Source organism: Sceloporus undulatus, chromosome 3 (assembly GCF_019175285.1).
Source record: "Sceloporus undulatus isolate JIND9_A2432 ecotype Alabama chromosome 3, SceUnd_v1.1, whole genome shotgun sequence".
NCBI lineage: Eukaryota > Metazoa > Chordata > Lepidosauria > Squamata > Phrynosomatidae > Sceloporus > Sceloporus undulatus.
In genome coordinates, this window is record NC_056524.1 from 232,125,466 (window position 1) to 232,148,464 (window position 22,999).

General features: G+C 40.0%; 1 protein-coding gene across 5 annotated transcripts; it reads right to left on the minus strand.

The window, feature by feature from the left end:
• Positions 1–7,251: 7,251 nt before the first annotated feature.
• On the minus strand, positions 7,252–21,286 carry FAM124B (family with sequence similarity 124 member B). 5 transcript variants are annotated; one of them, XM_042460227.1, is made up of 5 exons: positions 21,182–21,250; positions 16,254–16,288; positions 11,752–11,882; positions 10,815–11,557; positions 7,252–8,857 (listed from the first exon to the last, which is right to left on the minus strand). In XM_042460227.1, the coding sequence occupies exons 3-5, from the start codon at positions 11,792–11,794 to the stop codon at positions 8,219–8,221; spliced, it is 1,425 nt and encodes a 474-aa protein (XP_042316161.1). In that variant the 5' UTR covers positions 11,795–11,882; positions 16,254–16,288; positions 21,182–21,250; the 3' UTR covers positions 7,252–8,218. The 5 variants fall into 5 exon arrangements, with proteins under 5 accessions (XP_042316161.1, XP_042316163.1, XP_042316162.1 ...); XM_042460229.1 differs by lacking the exon at positions 11,752–11,882 and having other exon boundaries at positions 21,182–21,286; XM_042460230.1 differs by lacking the exons at positions 16,254–16,288; positions 21,182–21,250 and adding an exon at positions 10,406–10,497 and having other exon boundaries at positions 8,779–8,857; positions 11,752–14,184.
• Positions 21,287–22,999: the final 1,713 nt, after the last annotated feature.

Here is a 22,999-nt window from a genome sequence, read left to right on the forward strand (position 1 = left end):
CCCCAAACCTGCCCTCGACTTATACATGAGGTTGACTTATAGTTGAGTATATACAGTATCATTTCCATCTGATAATGAATGAAAAGGGTAGGGGTGGAGAAAAGGAATCTGCAACCCCTTTAAGATTGATTTGCTATATTTTAGCATGAGCAGCTGTGGATATGAATCCATATCTTCAGTCATAGCATCTGAGAAAGTGGATTGATATTCATAAATGCTCATGCCAAAATATAAATCAGTTCGTCTAAAAGGGAGTGCTAGATTCTTCCCCCCATCTTTCCCTCCATTTCTGCTTTTGCTACAACACAGACTAGCACAACTACAGATGGCTCTCTACATTTGTAGCTTTAGACTTTTACAGACTTGATTATTTGTGGATTTGATTATTATGTTCTCTTTAGAAATTTCTATGTCTCCAGCATGACTCTATGGTCAACATCCTCCAGAAGTCCCACTGGAAGACCTAAAAATTCACAGAGAGAACACTTCTCTAGATATTTGTAGCTCCTCCAGCACAATTCTATGGTCAATTTCTGGCAGATATCAATCACAGACATGTGCTGGAGGATTTAGAGATTTCTTGAGAGGTGTTCTCTCAGGTGAAAAAAAGCCACATTTTTTAAATTTAGTTTTCCCACTTTTATGGAGGTCCTGCGCCCCTAACCCTAGTAAATGTGGAGAGCCCACTGTACTTCTTTCAGGAGACACAGGTTTATTTTCAAAATGAAGTGGCTCCTAACATTGCTCCACACACACCTCATCACCTCCCATCTTTTTTGCCTTATTCAAGGAAATCCCAAGGGAGGCAGCTTGAGAGTGTCTTCCTTGTAGCCAAACCCTTCTCTTTTCTGGAGAGGAACCCCCTTATATCCCCCCCCCCCTTTTAATTTTGTGAGCAGGGAGGCCTGAAGGGCTAATAGTGTCACATTTCTTGAAAATCAGAAAATTTTGTTGCATTCATCAGCAAGTCCTGGTTCTGCTAACCCTGATGAATATACAGCTACTGTAGTGCTAAACTAATATGGAGCAGTGATTTACATTGTGTGAATTCAAATCCTAAGAGTTATACTAAAGATGCTCCAAGAAACCAAGATCATCACAAAATCATGTCAATTCTGACCACCAGGTGGAGATGCTGCATAGAAGCAGCAGTTCAATGTATGTGAGTTGCCTTGCAAGAAAAAGTTAACGTTTGGTTTCAGTAAAATAAAACAAAAAACTGAGTGCCTTCTTTTTCTCATCAATCCTGAAAGAGTTAATGCCAATGTTTTTCCTGTCAAGGTATTTTATAGAATCATAGAATCATGGAATAATAGAGTTGGAAGAGACCCCAAGGGCCATCCAGTCCAACCCCCTGCCATGCAGGAAATCCAAATCAAAGCATCCCCGTCAGATTTATGAATTTTTACACATTCTTACTTCTTGATCAATCTTCTCCATGTAGTAATCCTTACTATCCCCCGTCCTCTCTCAATGCAACACCTGGAGATAAATTTCTTAACTTCAGCTCAGTTTGCTTCCATTTTCCTCAGACATGTATGTATTCAGTCATCACCCCTCAAATCATCCCTTGAACTAAGTGATTTTTGGCTTGAATTTTCTTTTTTAAAACTGGGAGGGCCACATACACACATAAATGACCACATGCACACACCCCATACAAACACACACCTCTTTCCCTGAACAGTTTGCAATACAACAATTAAAAAACAAAGGACAAATGGTATGGAAAGTGTTTCTTTCTTTCAAAAAGGGCATAAGCATTTGAAGTCATCTTCTTGGGCCTGGAGCCAAGGCTCACTAGGCAGCAAGCCTGAAGTTCTTTCTACTTTGTCTCCAAGCTACTATGAAATCCTGCTCATGTACCTTGGCAACAAGTACCCTGCAGCTTAGAAAGAGAGAGCCCTACTACTATTTGCTGACTAAACAAAGGATGTTGTTGCAGCCTTGGAATACCCAGCAGTTCTTGCAGCTTGGAAACTCTCTTCTATCATCCCTCGGAGAATACCTCCGTTACCTTCCAAGAGGCTTCTACACGCTACCAAATGTGCATTGTAGGCTCACTCCCACTCCTTTGAATTGCTGCAGCCTTTTATTTTTATTTGCATTGATGATGGCTAACAAAGTCCATTCTTCTTTCTTTGCTGTTTGCCTTGGTACCATACTCAGGGTATCTCCGAAAAGAAATCTCAGCATTGAAAATTACACTCACAAATAAAAAATTAGAGCAGCACTCTAAAACATTTGCTGAATTATTTTCTCAGTAGGTAGCAGAGAGCTGGAAGGTCTTCTGCATATTAATTGGCTCTGGTGGAGAGAAAAGCACAGGCTGCACAGATTCATTTTTTAAAAAAAATTAGCCTCCACATTTTCCTTTCATATCCTGCTATTGTCCCTGGGGTGGGAATAATGAAATCCCACATAGGCATTCTCTCATAGTGTGGGCAGGAAAACATCCATAACAAGAATAGCACTCAGATCGTGCAGGTGAACATGCTATTTGATTAAAGAGAACTTTAGAACACACATTTTAATTGTTAACACAGGAATTTTCCAGATGCCCAAGTTCTGCTTTGCTACAATGGACACTTAATTCTAATTTGAAGAGAACCTACAGATCATAAGTTAAAAGATATTGGCATTTCCACAGTGATCTACTCCTTTGCCAGTGTCCTCTTAGCTCAGTGGTTTAGCGCCCTTGCTTTGAAAGCTGCTATAATCCATGCCCAGCATATCCAGACAGCCCTGGGAAAAATTCATATCTAAAACCCTGGAGAAGAGATGCTGGTCAGTTAAGATACTCAATAATCAATAAAACAACAAAAATATTGTTCTGTGCCTTCAAGTTTATCACACAAAATGAATCACATGCTGAAACTAAATTTAAACTAAAAACAACCCACATTTGCAGGTTGTTTTTCAGATAATGTTCAGGGTTAAACCAAACAGAAAGTTTTAAAAAACTCGCATTTGTGGGATGTTTTTCAAATGACATTTGCGTGAAAGAGAAATAACATTAAAATAAAATTGTTTAAGAGAAAGGAGAGCTATTAATCAGATAACCCCCTGAAACCCATTGGAGAAGTTCAAATAGAAACAAGCACTTGAGACCACTTTCTCAACTACCTTGCTTCATTTTTTTAATGCTCTCCTTTTTCCTTTTTTTTAGCCCCATACAGACAGGCCAAAATAAAGCTGCTTCAGGTCACTTTGGAGATATGCTGTTTAAATGATTCATGTGTCCTAAGAGTCCAGAAGCTATGCCAAAGCTCCAGTGGAACTTGGCTTTGGCACGGCTCCTGACTCTTAGGACACATGCATCATTTAAACAGCATATCTCCAAAGTGACCCGAAGCAGCTTTATTTTGGCTTGTCTGTATGGGCCCAACGTTGATTACTAACCCCACCAGTCCAACCAGTATGATGGATAGCTAGAGATAATATGACTTGTAGCCTAACACATTTGGAGGGTGTACTAATCCAGGCAAGGTTAGTGTTCTGAATTAGATGGCCCAATATCCAGACTCAATAAGGCAGTATCATGTATTCCTTGTGAAGATATCACCATAAAACATGCCTTGCTTTTAATTGAAAACTTTATTTCAGGGAACACTGCTGAAGGAGAGAGCTAACAAGCTTGGTTCAAGTTATTCACTGTATTGTCATGTTTTAATTGATTGGTTCTGTGCTATATTTAATTATGATTTTTATTTTAATCTGTACTTTATTATTACTAGATGCCTTGAATGCCATTTGAAGGAACATTAAGTTAGGATACAAATTAAAGAGCTAATTAAAAAGGCATGCTCTCATCTATAAACTTCCTCAAGCAGCCACTGGCTACTGTTTAGAGATGTGATTCAGATTATTTGCTCCTCAGACCTTTTCCTCAGGCTGTAAGGAGTTCCAGGAGTGAGACCATAATTGTTTGTTTCTTATGAATGTGAGAACAATGCAGATCTATTTCTGTAATAGTATCTGTTTGCTTCCAAAAGGCTGTTTATTTATAAACAAACAAACAGAACCTATCAAAAGCAAACAGATTCTTAGGAATGAATAGATTTTGCAGTCCCACCAAGGTTGCACTACTAGTTAACTCCAGCTAAAGGTGATTTGGAAAAGTCAATTTTTTGAATTACAATTCCCAGACTAATCGTTTCCAAGCTCTGCAATCCATATAACAGCTCAGACCTAAACTGGCTATTTCTCTTACATAATTCTAAATTTTCTATACCTTGGCTCAGTTATTAATTGGAATGCAGAATGAAATAAAGAAATCAGAAGAAGCCTAGGACTATGAAAGAACTAGACAAGATCCTGAAGTGTCAAAACATATCACTGAATGCTAAAGTTAGGATTGTCCATGCCATTATATTTTCCATTTCTATGTATGGTTTTGAAAGCTGGACAGCAAGGAAAGCTTACAGGAAGAATGGACTGCCTACCAAGAAAACCAACCCTTCCTAGTAGTTCTCATTAAGGGAATTTCAGATGATCACCTTGCTATTAGCAAACAACTAGTTTTTATTAAAAAAATTGATCTGTAAGTCATAGTAGCAATATGAAGACTTGATGATAAGACCCAATAAGGCTGTTTCTGTGTCCATTCATGTGTCAGTGTTTTACCATCTAATTTTTATGAAATGGCAAAGTTGGGTCAGGTAACTAGCAGGTCACACATTTAATTTGTCAATATAAGAAAATCTCCAAAAGTTCACATTAGACTGTCTTAACGTCTACCACCTAAGAGATAACAGAGCTTGCCAAGTTACTTGAAAAAGACATTTAATACAGTTATAGTGCCAAGGCCTAAGGAGATGAGAATGACTGTTTCAATTTTTAAAAGAATTAACTCTGTAGTTTCCAATTTTTCAGAAGTCACTAAATGATTATTTTTAATTTACCTTAAAAAACAACAACAAATACCTCTTCATTCTCGTCATCATTTTAGCAACCCATAGCAGAACCCAGCAGAGTATAAATCCAAAAAATAAAATAAGATAAAATAAAATAAAATAAAAGTTAGCAGCATGAACAAATACTCCAACCAGGCACAATTCCACTTCCACTGTTTAGTGAAGCTGCTACTGGATAACTATAATCATAACTCCAGAGTTGCCATTATGCCATCAAAGGAGAGAGGTTATTCCTTGTTGAGTTACAACCATTATCTTCATTGCTGGAAAAAGTAACAAATTAGTCATTTGTAACAAGTTACTTCTGAGCTTTGAGATGCACAGTGATATGAATGATATTACAACAGTTATAGAGTAGAATGTACACAATATTTAAAAGTATAGTTCTCAGTTTGTGAATATAAATTAATGTTTATTTCTGAAAAAGGGGCCTCCTGTAATCAACATGAACACTGCATGCTGTGACATTTCTTTTGTGAAGACCCTGCTCATGAACATGGAATTTCCTGCACTAGAACATATGAAAACAAATGCCAGAAATATTATGCAATTGGACAGCTGATAACATGTTTACTCCAGACTGCTCAAAACACCAATGTAAGCAAGCAAAGGCCAAACTGTTGTTTCATCTAGACCAATTTGACTAGCAGTAGCTCTCTAAGACCTAAGATACCTTTGCCACCCTTGCTATTTTGCTCTTTTAATCAAATGGTGAGCTATTTCTAATTAAACAGCCAAACTGGTACCTACCCACTGGCATGGGAATGTAATATGTACCCAAGCCACACCTCACCCATTCAGATAGGTGAACATTGCTGTGTCCATTCACATCAACATTTACCAGGTGCTCGTGAATTTGCAGTTTAACATTCCGGAGTATAACTCAACCATGCTAGATCACCTTCTCCTCCTCCAGTGTTACAGGTACTCGGAAAATGATAGGGGTATGTCACTTGCAATAAGCCTGGTGTATCTTTCACTATCAAGTATCATCAAGTAGGCAAGGACAGGTGGAAATAACCCTATTTGCTCAGAGAGTATTTATGCAGTAACCTGAACATTAGCACAGAAAAAATATGGATCTAGGTTTCTAGTCCATACCGCATTGTGCTTCTAGAGCTCAGATGCAGGAAAGATAGCATAAGGCATACACCTCTGGAGTCATGCAGTGGCATTTTCATACCACTTTTATAAGCAAGTGGCAAAAGAGATGGGCAAATGAGGATTGTTGTACTCCAGACGGAGGGAGAATGAGGATAACTGTACAGTAACGTACTGGTAAATTTTGAAGCATTTATCTCAGGGGCAAAAAGCATAGCCAATGCCACTGAGAAGAGTTCAAAAATGAAGTCAGCTGTGTTGCTCCATAGCCACAAACCAGTTTTAATAGGACATCATCTTCACTGGGAGCAAACTTCTGCATAGCTAATGTGTCTTCATTACCCATTCAAGACCAAGCCATCTCCAAAAGTACAACGGGGGTACATAACACAAAAAAGTCTTATTTGCTACAAAAATTCACCCCTCCCCTCTTTCCCCAGCTGCTGTGCGAATTGCTGCTAAGATCAGAAGGAACAAACAACCCAGATGATTGGTGTGTTCTTATATAGAAGATGTCGTCATCCCTGCCAATCAAAAAGTTTGGCACTTGAATCTGACAAATGCTGGATCTACTACTTCACTGGAGCTGAATCAAGAACAGCTTCAAGCAGGTTAGTAGTGCCATGTACTAGGTGCCATGTGAAGAACCAGTTCTATAACCCTAGCACAGACACCTGCAATGAAAAAAAAATCAAAGGGAGCTCCCATTAAGAGATATGGAGATTATAACATTAAAAAGAAAAAAGAAAAACTATTTGGAAAGATTCCAAGTTGACCATTTAAGTCATAGTTCAATAATCCTAGCTCTCAAAACCAAAGTTTTCAGTTCCTGCTGCATGGCACAACATTTGGTTACTTTACAACCTAGCAGATATGAAAACATTTCATCTTAGATGTTTCATCTCAGAACTCCAGCTTCACTGTTACTGCAAGGGTACTAAGTCAGCATGACATCAGACACTACAAAGTACAGTGTTTTCACATGCAGAGAGGCCAACTACAAGCCATTGGAATTCAGCAAACTCTATGGGTCCCAAAAGTCACTTAAACAAGATATGCCTACAGAAATTAGAAAACGTTCTGAGCAAACTGCTGTGTAATTCTACTGCAGAGAAAAGCATATGACTTCCCTCTAGATTGTGAAATTATTGTGTCAACTGGAGGCAGCAAGAAGATGCTAAAATCTTCTATTAGAGAAAGAGATTCCTCTCCCAGGTTTCTAATGATACTTAGGGATCATTCAGACATTTTTATTATTTTTTTAGCACGACGTTGAGAATCATCTCACTCACAGAATCTGGGTTTGTTATTCACAATATGGAAACATCTCTGCAAGTTTGTTTGCTCACACATGCAAGCATTCAAATGGAGTCTACAATGCAAATGTATTCTGAACCCTTTTTTGGGTATGGAATATTTTATCCTGGGTTTATTTGCATCAGTTATTCACACTACCAATGATGTGGATCTTTTTTATAAGACTCAGGGAAAACCTCAATATTGATTATCACAGATTAAGTGGGTTTTTTTGGCAGCCCTCCCTCCAAAAAACATAATTGGGTGCATGTGGGATGAGTGTGAACAACAGAGATTCAATCTGGATTCATCCTGGATTATTTTCACAGTGTGAATAACCCATTAGTAAGTTTGAGAGCCTGTATGATGTAGTAATTTGGGTGCTGCACTACAGCTCTGGAGACCAGGGTTCAAATCACTGCTCAGCCATAGAACTCATTGGGTGACCTTGGGCAAGTCACAATCTTTCAGCCTCAGAGGAAGGCAAAGACAAACCACCTCTGAACAAATCTTGCAAAGAAACCCCTGTGATAGGGTTGCTTTAGGGTTGCCTTAAGTTGGAAATTACTTGAAGGCACACAATAACAAAAGCAAACTCATAGAACATTAACACGAATGGCTTCTTTCAAAGTATTGCACAATAATCCTCTAGCTCACAACCCTCCTGGCTCCTCCTTTCCTGAACCTAGTATTAGTCACTAGACTAGTCAGTTCATAAACATTTTTGTTCTCCTGCAAACTACTTTTAAGTTTCCTTTTAAAGAACACTAATAAGAAAAGGTAGTATAGGCAGCTGGGGTATCTGCACAAGGACAGAGTCTTTGTGCAGCTTACAGATTGTTCATTCTGTCATTTCAGAAATAAGGCACTTAGACATCAATCTAGAAAATAAAGTGTGTTTCAAGTCATATAAAGAATTCTTCCTCCTCCTCCTCCCTATTTTCATGGTTTGCACCTAATGTTCCCAAGCCAAAACTTGACATTCTCTGTGACAAGTCTTTAGTCTTTTTGGCAATATGTGATAATACATTTCTGCCCTCAGATTGCAGGCTGATCCTGGAGTCAGCTCCTGGAAATGAATTGGATGGTGCCTGGGATTTAAGAAGTATATCTTCCAAGTCCTTTGAAAACCTATTTAGTGGGGAGTCACTGCATTCAGGTGATACCACTCTGTTGCCTGTATCAACATTCATCTCTTCCTCCTTTTGACACAACCAGAGTTCGTGGCTAGAATGTCTCCACTTAGTAGCTAGCCTTCCTTGGGAATTACCTTGGTACTGTTGAGAAGAATCTGTTGGGCTGTATAAGCAGGAAGATGAGCCAAAGGTGTTCTGTGACAGGCCACAATGACTTCCTGGAGTATATGTTTTACTCTGTGCGGATTTATTTTTATTCTTCATGGCTCTGGGAGTTCGGTTTTTCTGTGGTACAACAGTTCTCTTGGCAGCCACCAGGGATGAACTGGTATGATAGCAGGGGAGGGCTTCCTCATCTGCAGACTTCTGCCAACATTGGCTTCCATTGTGATTTGAGATGCCCTGAACCTATGAAAGAAAAAGGAAGCTAATTATAGCCTGGAACTGGTACGATGATCCTCTGAAAGGCACTGCCTGCAAATTAATAATTAAAAGTTTCTGCTATAAGAAGCACATTAAAAACCATAGAATTGAGCTATAATTTTCACTGTCTTGTCAGCATGGTCATCATTAGGCTTCAATTTATAGGCATTCAAACTATTCATCTTTAATCAATCAAGTTTTGCCCACCACTTAAAGCTATTGGATTGGTCTTCAACACAAATGAAAAGCATTTCATACTTCAAGATATAAGATATTTTCCTGACCAGGGTATATGGCAAATTTGAGTCAGGATGAGGGCATAACACTTGCAGTCACAACACTGATTATGGATGCAGACTGGGGTACTATGCACAAAGCATGGATTGCAGTATTTGTTGCTGTATTTTAATTAAAAACTGAGAATATATGTTGTCATGGCAGCAAGCCCAGCCAGAAACACTTATGGAGTGTTCTGGCTACTTACATCCAAATGGCAAAACTTCCTTTACTCCTGGAGATTCACAGGTCTATTCATTAGATCTACTTTAGCCTGTTTATTTGGCAAAAGGTTGGGGAAACTATTTCAGTGTCAGAGTTAGAAGAAGCATTTCAGCTTTATAAAACTAGGAAAGGATGGAAAATCATGGAAGAATGATGTCATTGAAGCAGCCACATGAGGAAACCCAGAGGGGTCATATTTGCACCCTCGAAGAACCAGTTCTCCACCACCACTAAAGACATACCTAGTCCAGTTACTTCATTAAAGAAAGCTCTGCTTGGAATTATTTTACTTGTCTCTGTGTGGATGACTGTTCACAAGTGCACTTATTCTGGCACTTCTCAGAATATAGTAATATCAATATTTTGTTTGCATTTTAAAGGGCTACATTTAACTGAAATATAATCAATTCTTATTCCACTTCAACAAACGTTTTGGCTGCAATCTTGTTAGTGCACTTCCCTAGCAGTTGCATTTTTTTTTTCAGGATTGTGCATCGGTAGCAAGGGGAATTAATGGCCACTGAACCTGCTGTTTTTTCCCCTAAAATTGCAATTACATTGTTGTAATGCAGCAACACTGATTGCTCTTTTCACTTTCATCCAGCTAGATTAAAAACACTTGCAATGTGATTTAAACTAGATGTATTCAGACCTAAATGAAAATTGTAGGGTAAAAAAAATGCTCCATAGCCTCAGGAGTTGACATTGAAAATCTTATTAAATATTATTGAAACTTCCACAGCCAGAGAACTTCCACAGCAAGTGGAACTTGAGGTGTTTGCTCTGTGAAGCTTTCAGTCCTCTCTCTATTTTTTTTAATGCAGCTAACACAATGTGTGTCTTTAAAATGCTGCTGTTTTTCTCTACAAAAAGATACTGAAATATGCGACAAGCAGGACAAGCAGCGGAAACTCAGGAACTTGGTTTACAGATCTCCAAGACAATGTCATCAAATGTTTCCCTTGTAGGTCTCAGTTCTGCATGCATTCTACAACAAAATGCAACCCTGGGAGACTAAAATGCCCTGCCTACCTGAATGAGGGTTAATGCTGTGACTCTGAATAGTGGCAGGGTAAACATCTGATCCATATCAGTGAGGGGCCCCCAGGCCTTCTCAGCTCTTCCTTAAATAAATATTTTTAAAGAGTTAAAACATAATTCTTATTTTAAAAGCAATTCCATACTGTCTAATAGAATATCTATTGCAAGGTAACAACTATCAGAACAATACTTCACTTCCACTGTAATACTGCCTTTCAATATAGATGTTTAGGGGAACAATATTCTGCTTTAAAATATGCCTTTGTTTGCCACTGTTGCAAATTCAGCAAAGGACAAAGAGCCAGGGCCATATGTGACCTATAGGTCACATGTTATCCAACAGTTAGAGATAAATGGCCCTGTTGTCCTACCATCTCATCATTTATGCACAAAATAATACCTGCAGCAGGATCCTGTTTCCTTCATAGTCTTCTGTTTGCCACCTAGTGCTGCTTATCGGCACACAGGGATTTGGGAGAAGAGGAACCAGCTGTCCGATTTCGTGCACCTGGAACTGCAACACTGAAGACTCCTTTGAATCAACACACATCCCTGCAGGCAGCTGCTTCAAGCAGAGCTGAACCACAATGCTTTGGGTTGCATAGAGGATGAAGGTGCAGAAGCTGCTTTTCTGCACCATTGCTTCCTGCTGCAAAATCATCTCATAGAGCCTCACAGCATCGTCATAGTTATCAAAGCTACAGTAGAGGGTCACACGAACAATTTCTGTGCCGTAGTGAACCTGCCTCAGTCCCCACACAGGCATATGCTCATCCAGCCCATAGAAGTCTTGGTGGACAAGGGTATGGGGAGATTGCTTCCCGCCAGCACTCTCAATGTGGACACGTTGCCATGGTGGATGCTGGAACAGGTCATGGACTTGAAAGATCCGTTCTTCCCCGAAGTCCTCATGCAGAAAGAGCAGAACAGATGTTCCAGGGAACCGGGTGCTCTTCTGGCGGTAAGTCTCATAATATTTAATAGGAGAAGTGCGCTCCGTGACAAGGAAGAGATGCATGTCCAGGCAGATCCATTCTTGAAGCTTGTTGAGGGCTTGCTGCAAAGGTAGAGCATGTCCTGGTTTGGCAAGCAGGTGCACGGTCATTACTAAGGAACCTGCCCTCCCATCCATTGCACAGTCACCTTGAAATGCAAGAAATGATACAGTTGCTGAGTCAGTGCCTATATATTAAGAGACATAAAGCTTGCAGACTCCTAGTTAAGAAAGATAAAAGATCAAAGCATGCACTTCCCAGCCATTTCCTGTTTAAGCATTTCTATATACTTTACAAACCTTAATATGAGACTCACATAGAAATTAATGTCATTTTCATTACCTCTACACAGATTTAAAGTTGCACTTTCGGGGAAATCTCCCATTTCTTCACTGCTCAACTGGAGGATTGCTTATTGGAGGGGGGCAAAAAGACCTCACATTTCCAACCTGCCAGACTCTGCTCTAATTTTTCTTTTAGTGCAAGATATTACAAAAGGAGAGGAAGAAAACCACAATAAATTGTGTCCCTTTAAAAATCCCCTCTCCATTCCAAAACAATATTAAATCTCATCAACCCTTGGAAGCTACTGAGGATCTGCTGCCATCTCTGTGCAAATAACAAGGTGATGCTCACATTTTAAAGGGTCAGTATTCATATGGGTGTGTGTTTTAATTCCTGTCTGAGTCTCTCTGCCAAGCGTGAAATTTTGTTTTGTTTTTTCGCTTTTGTTTTATAAAGCTCACAGTCTTCCAAAGACAACACCCATCTGGGCTCTCCTGATAAACCTTGTTGTAAAAGGCAGAAAGGAAAAATGACAACGGAAGCAATGTCAATCTGAACACTGCAGATAACAGATGTCTATCTCCAAGAAGCAACTTCAGGAACACAAGGCTTCAGGGAAACAGCTTTCAAATGCCAGTTCTACTCACTGTTCTTCTGTACAGTGCCTACTGGCTCTGCTCCAGTTATTCCAGACTCCTTGTTTCCTTGCAAAACCTAAAAGCAAGGACGGCTTGTATGTATGTCCTGGAGACGTTTAATGATTTATTTGTTGTTGAGCTATCTATGTCATGGATTTGAAATATTAGAAGTGCCAAGCAATTCTTGATTTTGATTTGAACACAGAGCCTACCTGCCTCCCATGGAAGTCAAAGGCAAGCTACAGGTCCCATCCCCATGCATTTTATCCTCACAACAACCCTTTGAAGCAGAGAAAGAGGAAAATCCAATGGAGAGAAGACAGGAACAGTCAACACCATCACTTGGACCACAGAATACTGGGTCTCCATTTAGAAGAAAATCAGTCTGGGTATTACAGCAATTATACCATGGAATAGATTCAAATGGAGTGAGTGCAATTATGTCCATCCAGATATTTTTGAAATACAACTTTCACAGTCTAACATGATGGCTAGGGCTGTTGGGAGTTGTAGGATGAAAAACATCTGGAGGCTCATAGTTGCCTTCCTCTGATTAGTAAATGCCCTTAATCCAGGACACTTTCCTCTCTAAAACCATTCAATTGATGGTCCTTATTAAGAGAGCTAAGAAAAACCGAAAAGGTTCTCCCTCTTTGCCACAATATTTTTAAAGGACTATTCTTCTGTTCCAAGGTACACCTGATAAACTAATAGTTGAAACAGTTAAAATACAGAGATTAAAAACTTCAAAAACAATTTGAAATACTCTTTAAGAATTCTTAAATAGTCCTTGAAAACAATTTTTAATAAATCACCATAATATCCAACCCTGTATAAGCACAACTTCTAAATGCTGTTGTTTCCAAGATGTACTAAAGCCGATTCCAGCAAATCTCATACCCAAGTCATGGGTGTGGGAGGGGAGGGGCAGGAAACAAAAGATTGCTTCTCTTGCAATTCAACTGGGATACCATGCACTTAAAACTACGTCTCAAGGGAAGTCTTAAAACAAGATGTGCGTATATGTTAGGAGTGGGGTGGCGAGACAGAAACATACAATACAGCCATTATCCTGTGATCAGTAACTGCCACCTGCTTCCCGTTTTCCTGCACATTCTTCCTGTGTGGGAGTATGCTCATATCTTATCTTACTGAAACTTCTCATTTCCCCAAGTGTGAGCACAGAAGACACATTGCTCTGTCCTTTCAGCTATTATTTACGTGGGTTTTCCTAACAATAACCCAGGCTTTAGCATACACATGACTTCAGATCATGCCACTCACACAGGGGTGTAGCAGGGGAGACAAAATGAGGGTTTTGCCCCCACTTCCAAGAAAAAAAAATTCTGCCCCTACAATATTCTCCTTCACTTCCACAATTCTAACATTGCAGTCACTTAAAACTTCAGTTGTGTATTTAGAAATACAGTTTAGATGTCCAAAGCAAAAAGGAAGGGAAAGTAACCAAGGGAATGTGAACACAACAAACATCAGAAATGTAGGCATGCAGGATTTTCAATGTCTGGCTCACTGCAATACTAGAAATGTGGGGTCTGAAGGACCCCATTTGGGTGAAATGATTTTTAAAAGGAGCAATCCCCACATTCCCCCAACCTGTTGCCTCACTTCTGAATATTCAAACCTATTAGTTTAACTTGCTGCATATATTTCTTAGAAACATATTGAGCGGTAGCCATGTTTGCCAAATAGCAAAGTACAAGAACACCCAAAATCCACAAAACAGTTATACCTTTATTCAGCCAACCAAAATGGACAAAATAAATGATGCAAGTTTTATCAGGTAAAGGCATTAAAAATCACACAGGAGAAGGGAAAAAAATATGCCTGTGATTTAACACTGTCAATTTTTAATTTTTTCTCTCCTATATGATTTTTAACACCTTTGCCTGATGAAAGAGCTTCAAAAGCTTGCATCATGTACAGTAGTTCGTGCATTTTGGTTAGCCAAATAAATATATCACTGTTTTGTGGATTTGGGATGTTATCATATATTTCTTGTCAGGTTTCTCTTGAAGATTATAATATTGCAAATCCAAAGATTTTTTTCAAGACAAAGATCTTGAGAAAGATGCTTTGAAAAGAAGAACCTATCTAATTTTTACTGAGTCCACATTTTCATGCTTGCTTCCATCTCTATCATCAATATAATATTTTTAGAAACCATATTCAATTTTTTTAAAAGGAGTTCCTTTAAGCAATGCTCTTTGGAGACAGCTAACAGAGGTTTCTTTTTTTCTTTTTTAAAGACATCTTTTTATACCATTAAATCACGTGGCAGCAATACTATTAAATGTTAAGCATTGATTATGCCTTCCTATGTCTTCTGATGTCATCAGACAAAACAATTTTCTTTCTTCATATTCAAAAAGTTAACCTTTCAAAGAAGAATATATTCCCTATCCACTTCCAAATAGAAAGCTAAAGTATCATTTATATCAGCAGCAGGCACCTCCACCATTATGCTAACCTTTTCATGATCACTAGCTCATGTTGTGTTCTCACAATAGAGGCCTCGGCAGCTTTTCTAATCGGTAATTTATATTGCAGCTAGCACTGCACTATCCCTCCTACCTCTCTAGGCTCTGCTTGAGGACTTCACCAAGCCTTAAAAAGTTGGTCCCAATTAAAATCCTAACTTCACACACACAAACACAGAATTTCTTTCAGAGTGTGAACATACGGTAAATCACTAGGAGTAGGATTCCCGAAAACTGAAAGATGGCTGTTTGGAAGGTTCCTTAAGGTCAGAGAAAGATACTAATATTTTAATGTGGAATGGATCAAGAAAATATTCAACTTGGAAAAGAGTTTTCTTCCTGGACTACAAATCTAACAATTATCCCAACAAGCATGCCAGCTGGGACGATCTAGACATTTTTATTTAAAAAACATCTTCCTCCCACTTTTTGAGTTCTGTTTATCACTTCATTAGACAGACAGACAAGCCTCTGCTATCTTCTCTCAATGATGCAAGACATGTAAGTATATTTGGTGTTAGCAGAAGTTATACTGAAGTAGAGCTCTTAGGTATTTCAACATAAACCAGCATTTCTTCAGAAGCTGAGCATTCATCTATTACAGACCAAGGATTCTTGAATTATATATGAGAATGCTATGATAGAGGAAGTCAACAGGAAATTACATTTTCAATAACTAGTCAGCCACTGAATAGTTGCACCCACAGAGAAGCTCCAGGCCCTGTGAATTTTCGAGTCAGCTTAGTTTATTGCTCTGAACACACATGCTTGTGTCTTGATAAAAAGTGTATCATAGAATTGGAAGAGACCATAATGGCCATCCATTCCAACCCCCTGCCATGAAGGAAGACACAATCAAAGTACTCCCGACAGATGGCCATCCAGCTTCTGCTTTCTTTTCTAAAAGTTTCCATTCATAGTGTACAGGTTTTTAAAAAGTAACATGCTATATGGCTGTAACAGGATATGTAAAATAGGTAATACTGGTTATTTTGAAACCTTGCATGTAGGAGTGAAATCAGCTGTTGTTGTTAAAAAAAGGGGATACTGCATTAAAGAACTGACACAAGAAAATTGCTTCATCTTCTTCTTTTTGACTATGTGGCTTTTTTCTCAAGTAATTAATTTTGTTTTATTAGTAGGGTCTTTATTATCGTCTTTAGCAACTTCTGCCTGTTAAACAATTGCATGTATACATCTTCTGAGGAAGTAATATGTTCTTGCTGGTTCAAGACCACATGCTACAATTACAATTGTGTCAATAAAAGGTTTTTATACTTTGCACTATAAATGGAAGAAAAATGGAATGAATCCAACGGAATGAAGTCTCAGTACCCATTTCCCCAAATCTTAAGCACTTTTATTTTTAAAATCCTTTCTTAAATTAAAAAAGCATATATTTTGTAATGAAGGGGTTACTTACTTAAGGCAAATGCTATAAATCCACTACAATGGAACCTGAAAAACAAACATTGGTAACTGTACATAACACTGTGACCAACCTACTGTGGGCACTTGGTATTTGCTGGGGTTTGGTTCCAGGACCTCCCATGGGTACCAAAGTCAATGGATGCTCAAGTCCCATTATATGCAATGGCATAGTAAAATGGAGTCTCTTATATAAAATGGCAAAATTACGGTTAGCTTTTTGGGTTTTTTTTAAAAAAAAGATTCAAGCCATGGATGATTGAATCCATGAATACAGAATCTGTGGATGCAGAGTGCTGACTGTATATCAGGAAAGCTATTCTATTTGTTTATTTGAATATGTACCTCACCTTTCACCTTACAGTATGATTCCATTGTACATTCTTTAAAAATTCAAAAGAAAAATACAGAAGTACAGTGGTACCCCGGGTTACGAATTTAATTCGTTCCGCGGCGCCATTCGTAACCCGAAAACCTTCGCAAGCCGAAAAAGCCATAGGCGCTAGCGCAGGAAAGCCGCGATTTCGTGCGAAAAAGCGCCGAAAAGCACCGAAATTTTTTTCGTAACCCGAAATAACCTTCGTAACCCGGAACAGTTTTTTTCTATGGATTTTTTTCGTATCCCGGGAATTTCGTAAGGCGGTGCTTTCGTATCCCGGGGTACCACTGTACAGTGGGTCCTTGGTATCCACTGGGGTTTGGTTTCAGGACACACACACCCCTCCCGTGGATACCAAAATTAGTGGATGTTCAACTCCCATTATATACAGTGTGACAGCAAAATGGTGTCCCTTATATAAAATGGCAAATTCAAGTTTTGCTTCTTGGAATACATTTTTTTAAAATATTTTCAAGCTGTGGATGCTTAAATCTGTGGATAAAGAGTCCATGGATACCAAGGTTCGACTATAAAAAAACTCAATCCATACTAATTCCATAAAAAATTTTCCTGGGTGGTTTTTTTTGGGGGGGGGGGGGGGGGGGGGGGGGGAGCAGCAGTCTCATATCACACATGAGCTTCCAAAGGTAAGAGTAATGATTACCACTTTATTTACTGTGTTTATATGCAACCTTTCTCCTAGAGTGGGACCCAAGATGCTCACAGAATGAAATGAGGAAGGCACGATTGTATCAGAGGAGGCCATGACAGAGAAGGTCATTTCTAAGGGTGCCTCTAGAGCAGGGGCGGGCAACTGTGGAAAACTAGGGAGTCACATTAATCTTCCTGGAGACGTTGAAGGGAAGAATCATCATCATCATCATCATCATCTTTCTTACGGTCATAGACCAACATAAATAAAAAGGATACAGAATAAAAGAAAGCTAGACCTGACCTCGAAGGGATGTACCCATTCCCACTGCACCTGCTTTTGAAATGAAAAAAAAAAAAAAAAACCACACACACACAATACAAAAGATCTTTTTGCCCCAAATGCTTTCTAGTGGACATGGAGGGCATATTTTGATTCATCTTGGGCCCCTATAGAGAATTCTGAAGCAAAAAACAAAACATTTTTTTGATTTTTTTTTACCAAATTTCATTTTGATCCCTGGTGGGTCCTGGGGGCTCCAAACATGATGGAAGTACCCTCTAGAGATGATTTTGAGGCATTTGTGAGCAGAGAGAGAGAGAGAGACCCCCTATGGAGTGCATGCAGCCAAGAGTGGTGACACAACAAATTACAATTCCCGGAATCAATAAAGTATAGTGTCTAGATCGAGGGAAGTAATGGTGCCACTCTATTCTGCTTTGGTCAGGCCTCCCCTGGAATACTGTGTCCAGTTCTGGGCATCATAATTCAAGAAGTATGTTGAGAAGCTGGAGCCGTGTCCACAGGAAGGCAACCAAAATGGTGAAGAGTTTGGAAACCAGATTTTATTAGGAAAGACTTAGGGAGCCGGGCATGTCTAGCATGGAGAAGGGACGGTTAAGATGTTATATGATAGCCTTGTTTAAGTATTTGAAGGGCTGTCATATTAAGGATGAAGCAAGCTTGTTTTCTGCTGCTCCAGAAAATAGCACCCAGAGCTATGGATTCAAACTATAGGAAAAGAGATTCCTGATCAACATTAGGAAGAACCTCCTGACAATAAGAGCAGTTTGACAGTGGAATATGCTGCCTTGGAGAGCGGTGGAGTCTTTTTCTTTGGAGGTTTTTAAACAGAGGCTGGACGTCATCTGTCAGGGGTGCTTTGATTGTGAGTTCCTGCATGGCAGGGGGTTGGACTGGATGACCCTTGGGGATATCTTCCAACTCTATGATTCTATGAAGTCCATAGCATTGAGCTATGGCAGTTAAAGTGTGGTCAAACCAGATTATCTCTGCAGTGCGGATGCTGTCTTACTGTTTGATTATTTTGAGATGTTTAGCCTACTTGTATGATTATTTAAATCTTAAATTGTAGCTGTTAAATTATTCCTGGGAAAATTATTCCTGTGGGGTATTTGCATTGCCTGAAGCTGTTAAGAGGCACAGGAACTCTGTGAGGAGAAAGAGTTGCAAAGAAAAGGGGGTCTGGGATGAGGCACAAGACAAGGCTGTGCATTACAGGCAAAGAAAACCAAACCTTCTGTCTATGGAACAGCTTTGAAAGGAAGGCCTCTGAGTGAGAAACTAGCTCTGCATGTGAGCTTCTCAGCCCTTTCATGGCCCACTACATCATTTGCATTTTGGGCAAATAACATGGCCAGTATGCAAATCAGGTTGCCTAGATGTGGGTTTGTAGACAATGGTAATGCCAAGAGAGGGAAGTCAGGAGGGTAAGAGAAGGCAAGGCTGAAGAAACAATAGAGTGGGGCAGGAGAGGAGAGAAAAAGCAGTGGTGCAAGGAAGACACACGTCCAAGACAAACTGGAGAAATAATCCAGTTTGAGACTGCTTTAACTGCCCCAGCTGAATGCTAGGGAATCCTGGGATTTGTAGCTGATTGTGGCATCAGAGTTCTCACAAAACTACAGTTCCCAGAATTTCCTAGCATTGAGCCAGGGCAGCAAAATTGGTTTCAAAGTGGATTATTTCTGCAAGGTGTTTTGAATCTAAGGTGTTTCTACCCAGGCAAAGCTGGTACAGGCCAACAGGGGAGCTGGAGTGAAGTGAGGGAGCTAGGAAGAGAAGAGAGCAAAGTACTGTTTTTTGGGGCGAAGGGAACCTAATGCATTTTAAACCCAGCCCAAGCTGCGTACTTTTTCCAGTAAATGAATGTTAGAGCTCCCTTCCATCACGGATCCTTTTTGGAATACTGTACTTCAAATTTTGGAATTCTAGATAGGGAGACTCAACCTGTACTACAAGTCATTAATTTGTCTTTGATTGTTGCTATCAGTATTACTTTTATGGGATTTTAGCAGAGGTTTATATTTATTTTATATAGCTGTAATTTTAGATGTGTAACTTTGTTATTTATTTATTTGTTTATTTATTTATTTGGACTTGCAATTTTAGGCGACTTACACCTTTAATAAGAGCCAGCATAGTGCAGAGGTTGGAGTGTTGAACTAGGAAGGACTCCAGGAGATCAGGTTTCGAATCTCTACTTGGCCGACCCGTTGGGTGACTGCAATCTCTCAGCCTTACAGGAGAGCCATGGCAAACCTCCTCTTCTAAATAAATTGCATCAAGAAAACCCCTAGAATAAGGTGGCCATAAGTCACAATTCTGCTTGATGGTGCAGGAAAACAACCAACAATTTTAACTATGCATTTTTACATAAGATTGTCAGCCGCCCTGAACTGTTAGCTACCCTGAGCTCTTACAAGGAAAAAGTAAAGTAAAATAAGGGAAGTACAGTAGTCTGTAGGGAACAAAGCCATTTGTTCCTGAACTGTGACAAATTAGGTTGATGCCTTTCAAATCCCTTTCCTAGTTGCCTCATAAAAGCTCTCACTAAACCATCTTGAGATTATTTTAGGAATTGTTGTAATATATATGTGTGGGGGGGGGGAGGTGAAGAGAGAGAGAGAGTTGTAGTAAGACATATGAGAGCCAATGTGATGTATTGGTTTCAGTGTCAGACTACAATCCTGAAGATAAGGGTTTGATTCACTGCTAGAGGATAAAAACCCACTGGGTGACCTTGGGCAAGTCACACTCTCTCAGCCTCAGAGGATGGCAATGGCAAACCCCCTCTGAAGAAATTTGCTAAAAAGAAACCCTATGGCTGTAGGGTTGCCATAAGTCAAGAATGACTTGGAGGCACACAGCAACAACAATAACAAGACAGTAAGGATATGTGTGCGTGTGTATGTGTGTCGTGTGTTGGCCTACAACTCTAAAGACCAGGGATCTGGAGACCCACTGGGTGACCTTGGGCAAGAGGTCACACTCTCTCAGCCTGAGGAGGGGAAGGCAAGGGTAAACCTCCTTTGAACAAATCTTGCCAAGAAAACCCCAGGATAGGTCCACCTTAGGGTCACCATAAGTGGGATACGACTAGAAGGCGCACCGCCACCAGGAATGGTTTGGGGGTAACTCCTTGTCCTACTCCGGAGTAAGATTTTTTTCTTAATGTTACTCCTACTTTTATAAAAACCTCTTACTCCTTACTGCCCAACTCCTCCTCCTCCTCCTCCAAGTCCTCTTGTTCCCAACCAGCTGCGTCCGCACTGGAGGAATAATCCGCTTTGAGACCCAGTTGGACTGCCCTGGTTGAAGGCGGTGGAATTCTGGCTCTGGAGCCCCAACAAACGACCCATGCCAGAATTCCACCACCTTGAGCCAGGGCAGTATCAAACCGGATTATTCCTCCAGTGTGGAGGCAGCCAGAGTGGCTGGAGGAGGAGAGCCTGGAAAGCGGTGGAGCGGCCGCCTAGAAACCCTACAACAAACGCCTTGGCAACTGGGCTTCCCTCCTCCTCCTCCTCCTGCTGCTCCTTTCCCAGCCTGAGCTGCTGCTTCTCCTCCTCCTGGCCTGCCTGCTGCCTACCTGCCTTCCTCCTCCGAAGCAGCATCACCAGCAGCAGCATCCTTCCTCTCAGAGCCCCAAGAGCACAAGGCGCTGCAACAAGTGGTTCTTGCAGACTAAGTGGTCCCTCCTCTCTGGGTTGTGCAAGCCACGCCCCCTTTGACGTCACAACCCGGCCCCTCCCTCCCTCGCTTTCTCCTGTTGTTGTTGTTGTTGTTGTTAGCTGCCCTCTTCTACCCTCTGCCTTCTCCTAGCGTTATTGTTTTTCCTAGTGATCCTTCTCATGCTGGGGCCAAAGTACCAGAGTCTCAACTTGATCATCTTTGCTTTTGGTCTGATCTGTTCAAGAGCCCATTTGTCTGTCTCCTTGGCTGTCCATGGTCTCCTAAGTACTCTTCTCCTCCAGCACCACATTTCAAATGAGTTAATTTTCTTTCTGTCTGCTCCCTAATGATGACGATGATGATGCTGTTATTTTTATCCCGCTTTTCTACTGTAAGCAGTCAAAGCGGCTTACAATTTAAAACACACCAATATACAAGTACATCTGAGCCCCCCTTAAAAAGAATTAAACATTTTGCTATTAAAATTTAAACTATAAAACGAATTATTAAATAAATTATTATTATTATTATCCCTTCACTGTCCAGCTCTCACATCCCAGCACTTTCATCTTTGACCTTCCTTATTAACTGTTCCAATTCCTGAATGTCTTCTACTAATATTAGGGTGTCATCCACAGAACCCCTCCCCCCAACACACACACACTTTAAAAGGTAGGAAAAAAACCACATTGCACCACATGGATCTGCGCTCTGATAATAATGCAGTTTGACACCACTTTAAATGTGATGGCTCTATGTGCTGCAGAATCCTGGGATTTGGAGTTTTGTGAGGCAAGAGTACTCTTTGGCAGAGAAGGCAAAAGACCTTGTAAAACTACCCATCCCAGAATTCCATAGGATGGAGCTACTGAACTACAGTTTTCTACAGAGTACATGTACCTTCAGTGGTAGAGCACGTTTTGGGTGCAGAAAGGTTGAGTTGATCCTCCAGAGCTTAGTGAAGTTATCTTTGGTACTACAAGTCCCAAGATCTCCCCACCCCATGTGAATATATAACCATAGTAGTGGAGATTCTGGTAAGTGTAGGGTTTTTTTTGTTTTGTTTTTAGTTTCAGTTTTCAGTTTTAAAAGAACTTTCTCAACTTCTAGTGTTCCTTGCCATGTTTAGGCAGGGCTGGGGAAAATGCCTGCTTGAAATGGTGGAGATGCTACCAGGCTGGGTAGACCGGTCAAAGAACCACAGAATTGGAAAGGATCACAAGGGTCAATCCTTTGCCATGCAGGGATACAGAACTAAAGCACTGCTCAAAGATGCCCATCCAAGCTCCAGTTAAAGATGACCAAAGAAGGAAAGTCCACAGGCCTCCAAGGTAGTCCTGTCCTAGTGTCAAATAGCTCTTCCAGTAAAGATGTTCTTCCTAAAGTTTAGACAGAAATTCTTTTCTTGTAATGATAACAATAAACTGAAATGATTTTCTCCCAACTATTAAGCAACCCCTTGTGGAACTATAAATTAAATAAAGTCCTCCATTTCATAAGACAAAACTCCAGAAATCTAATTTATTCTACCAGTTATTTGTTGACACACTTTGGAGTTTTCCACACGGGAGGCTAAGTCCCCAATTCCTGTGAAGAGACTTGATTTAAATCCCAGGAATATCCTACAAAAGTAGGGTTGTTTTCAGACACATCAAGGGCATTGAGCATTAATCCAACATTAACTCATACAGAAAATAATAATAATAATAATAATAATAATAATAATAATAATAAT

Bases quoted from the DNA above. Each gene is read 5' to 3' on its own strand.
- FAM124B (XM_042460227.1), bottom strand. From the start codon at position 11,794: ATGGGAGATTTCCCCGAAAGTGCAACTTTAAATCTGTGTAGAG. The intron at 11,558-11,751 runs GTAATGAAAATG...TTGCATTTCAAG, and splicing joins AACTTTAAATCTGTGTAGAG to GTGACTGTGCAATGGATGGG. The intron at 8,858-10,814 runs GTATTATTTTGT...TTTCTTTCATAG, and splicing joins GAAACAGGATCCTGCTGCAG to GTTCAGGGCATCTCAAATCA.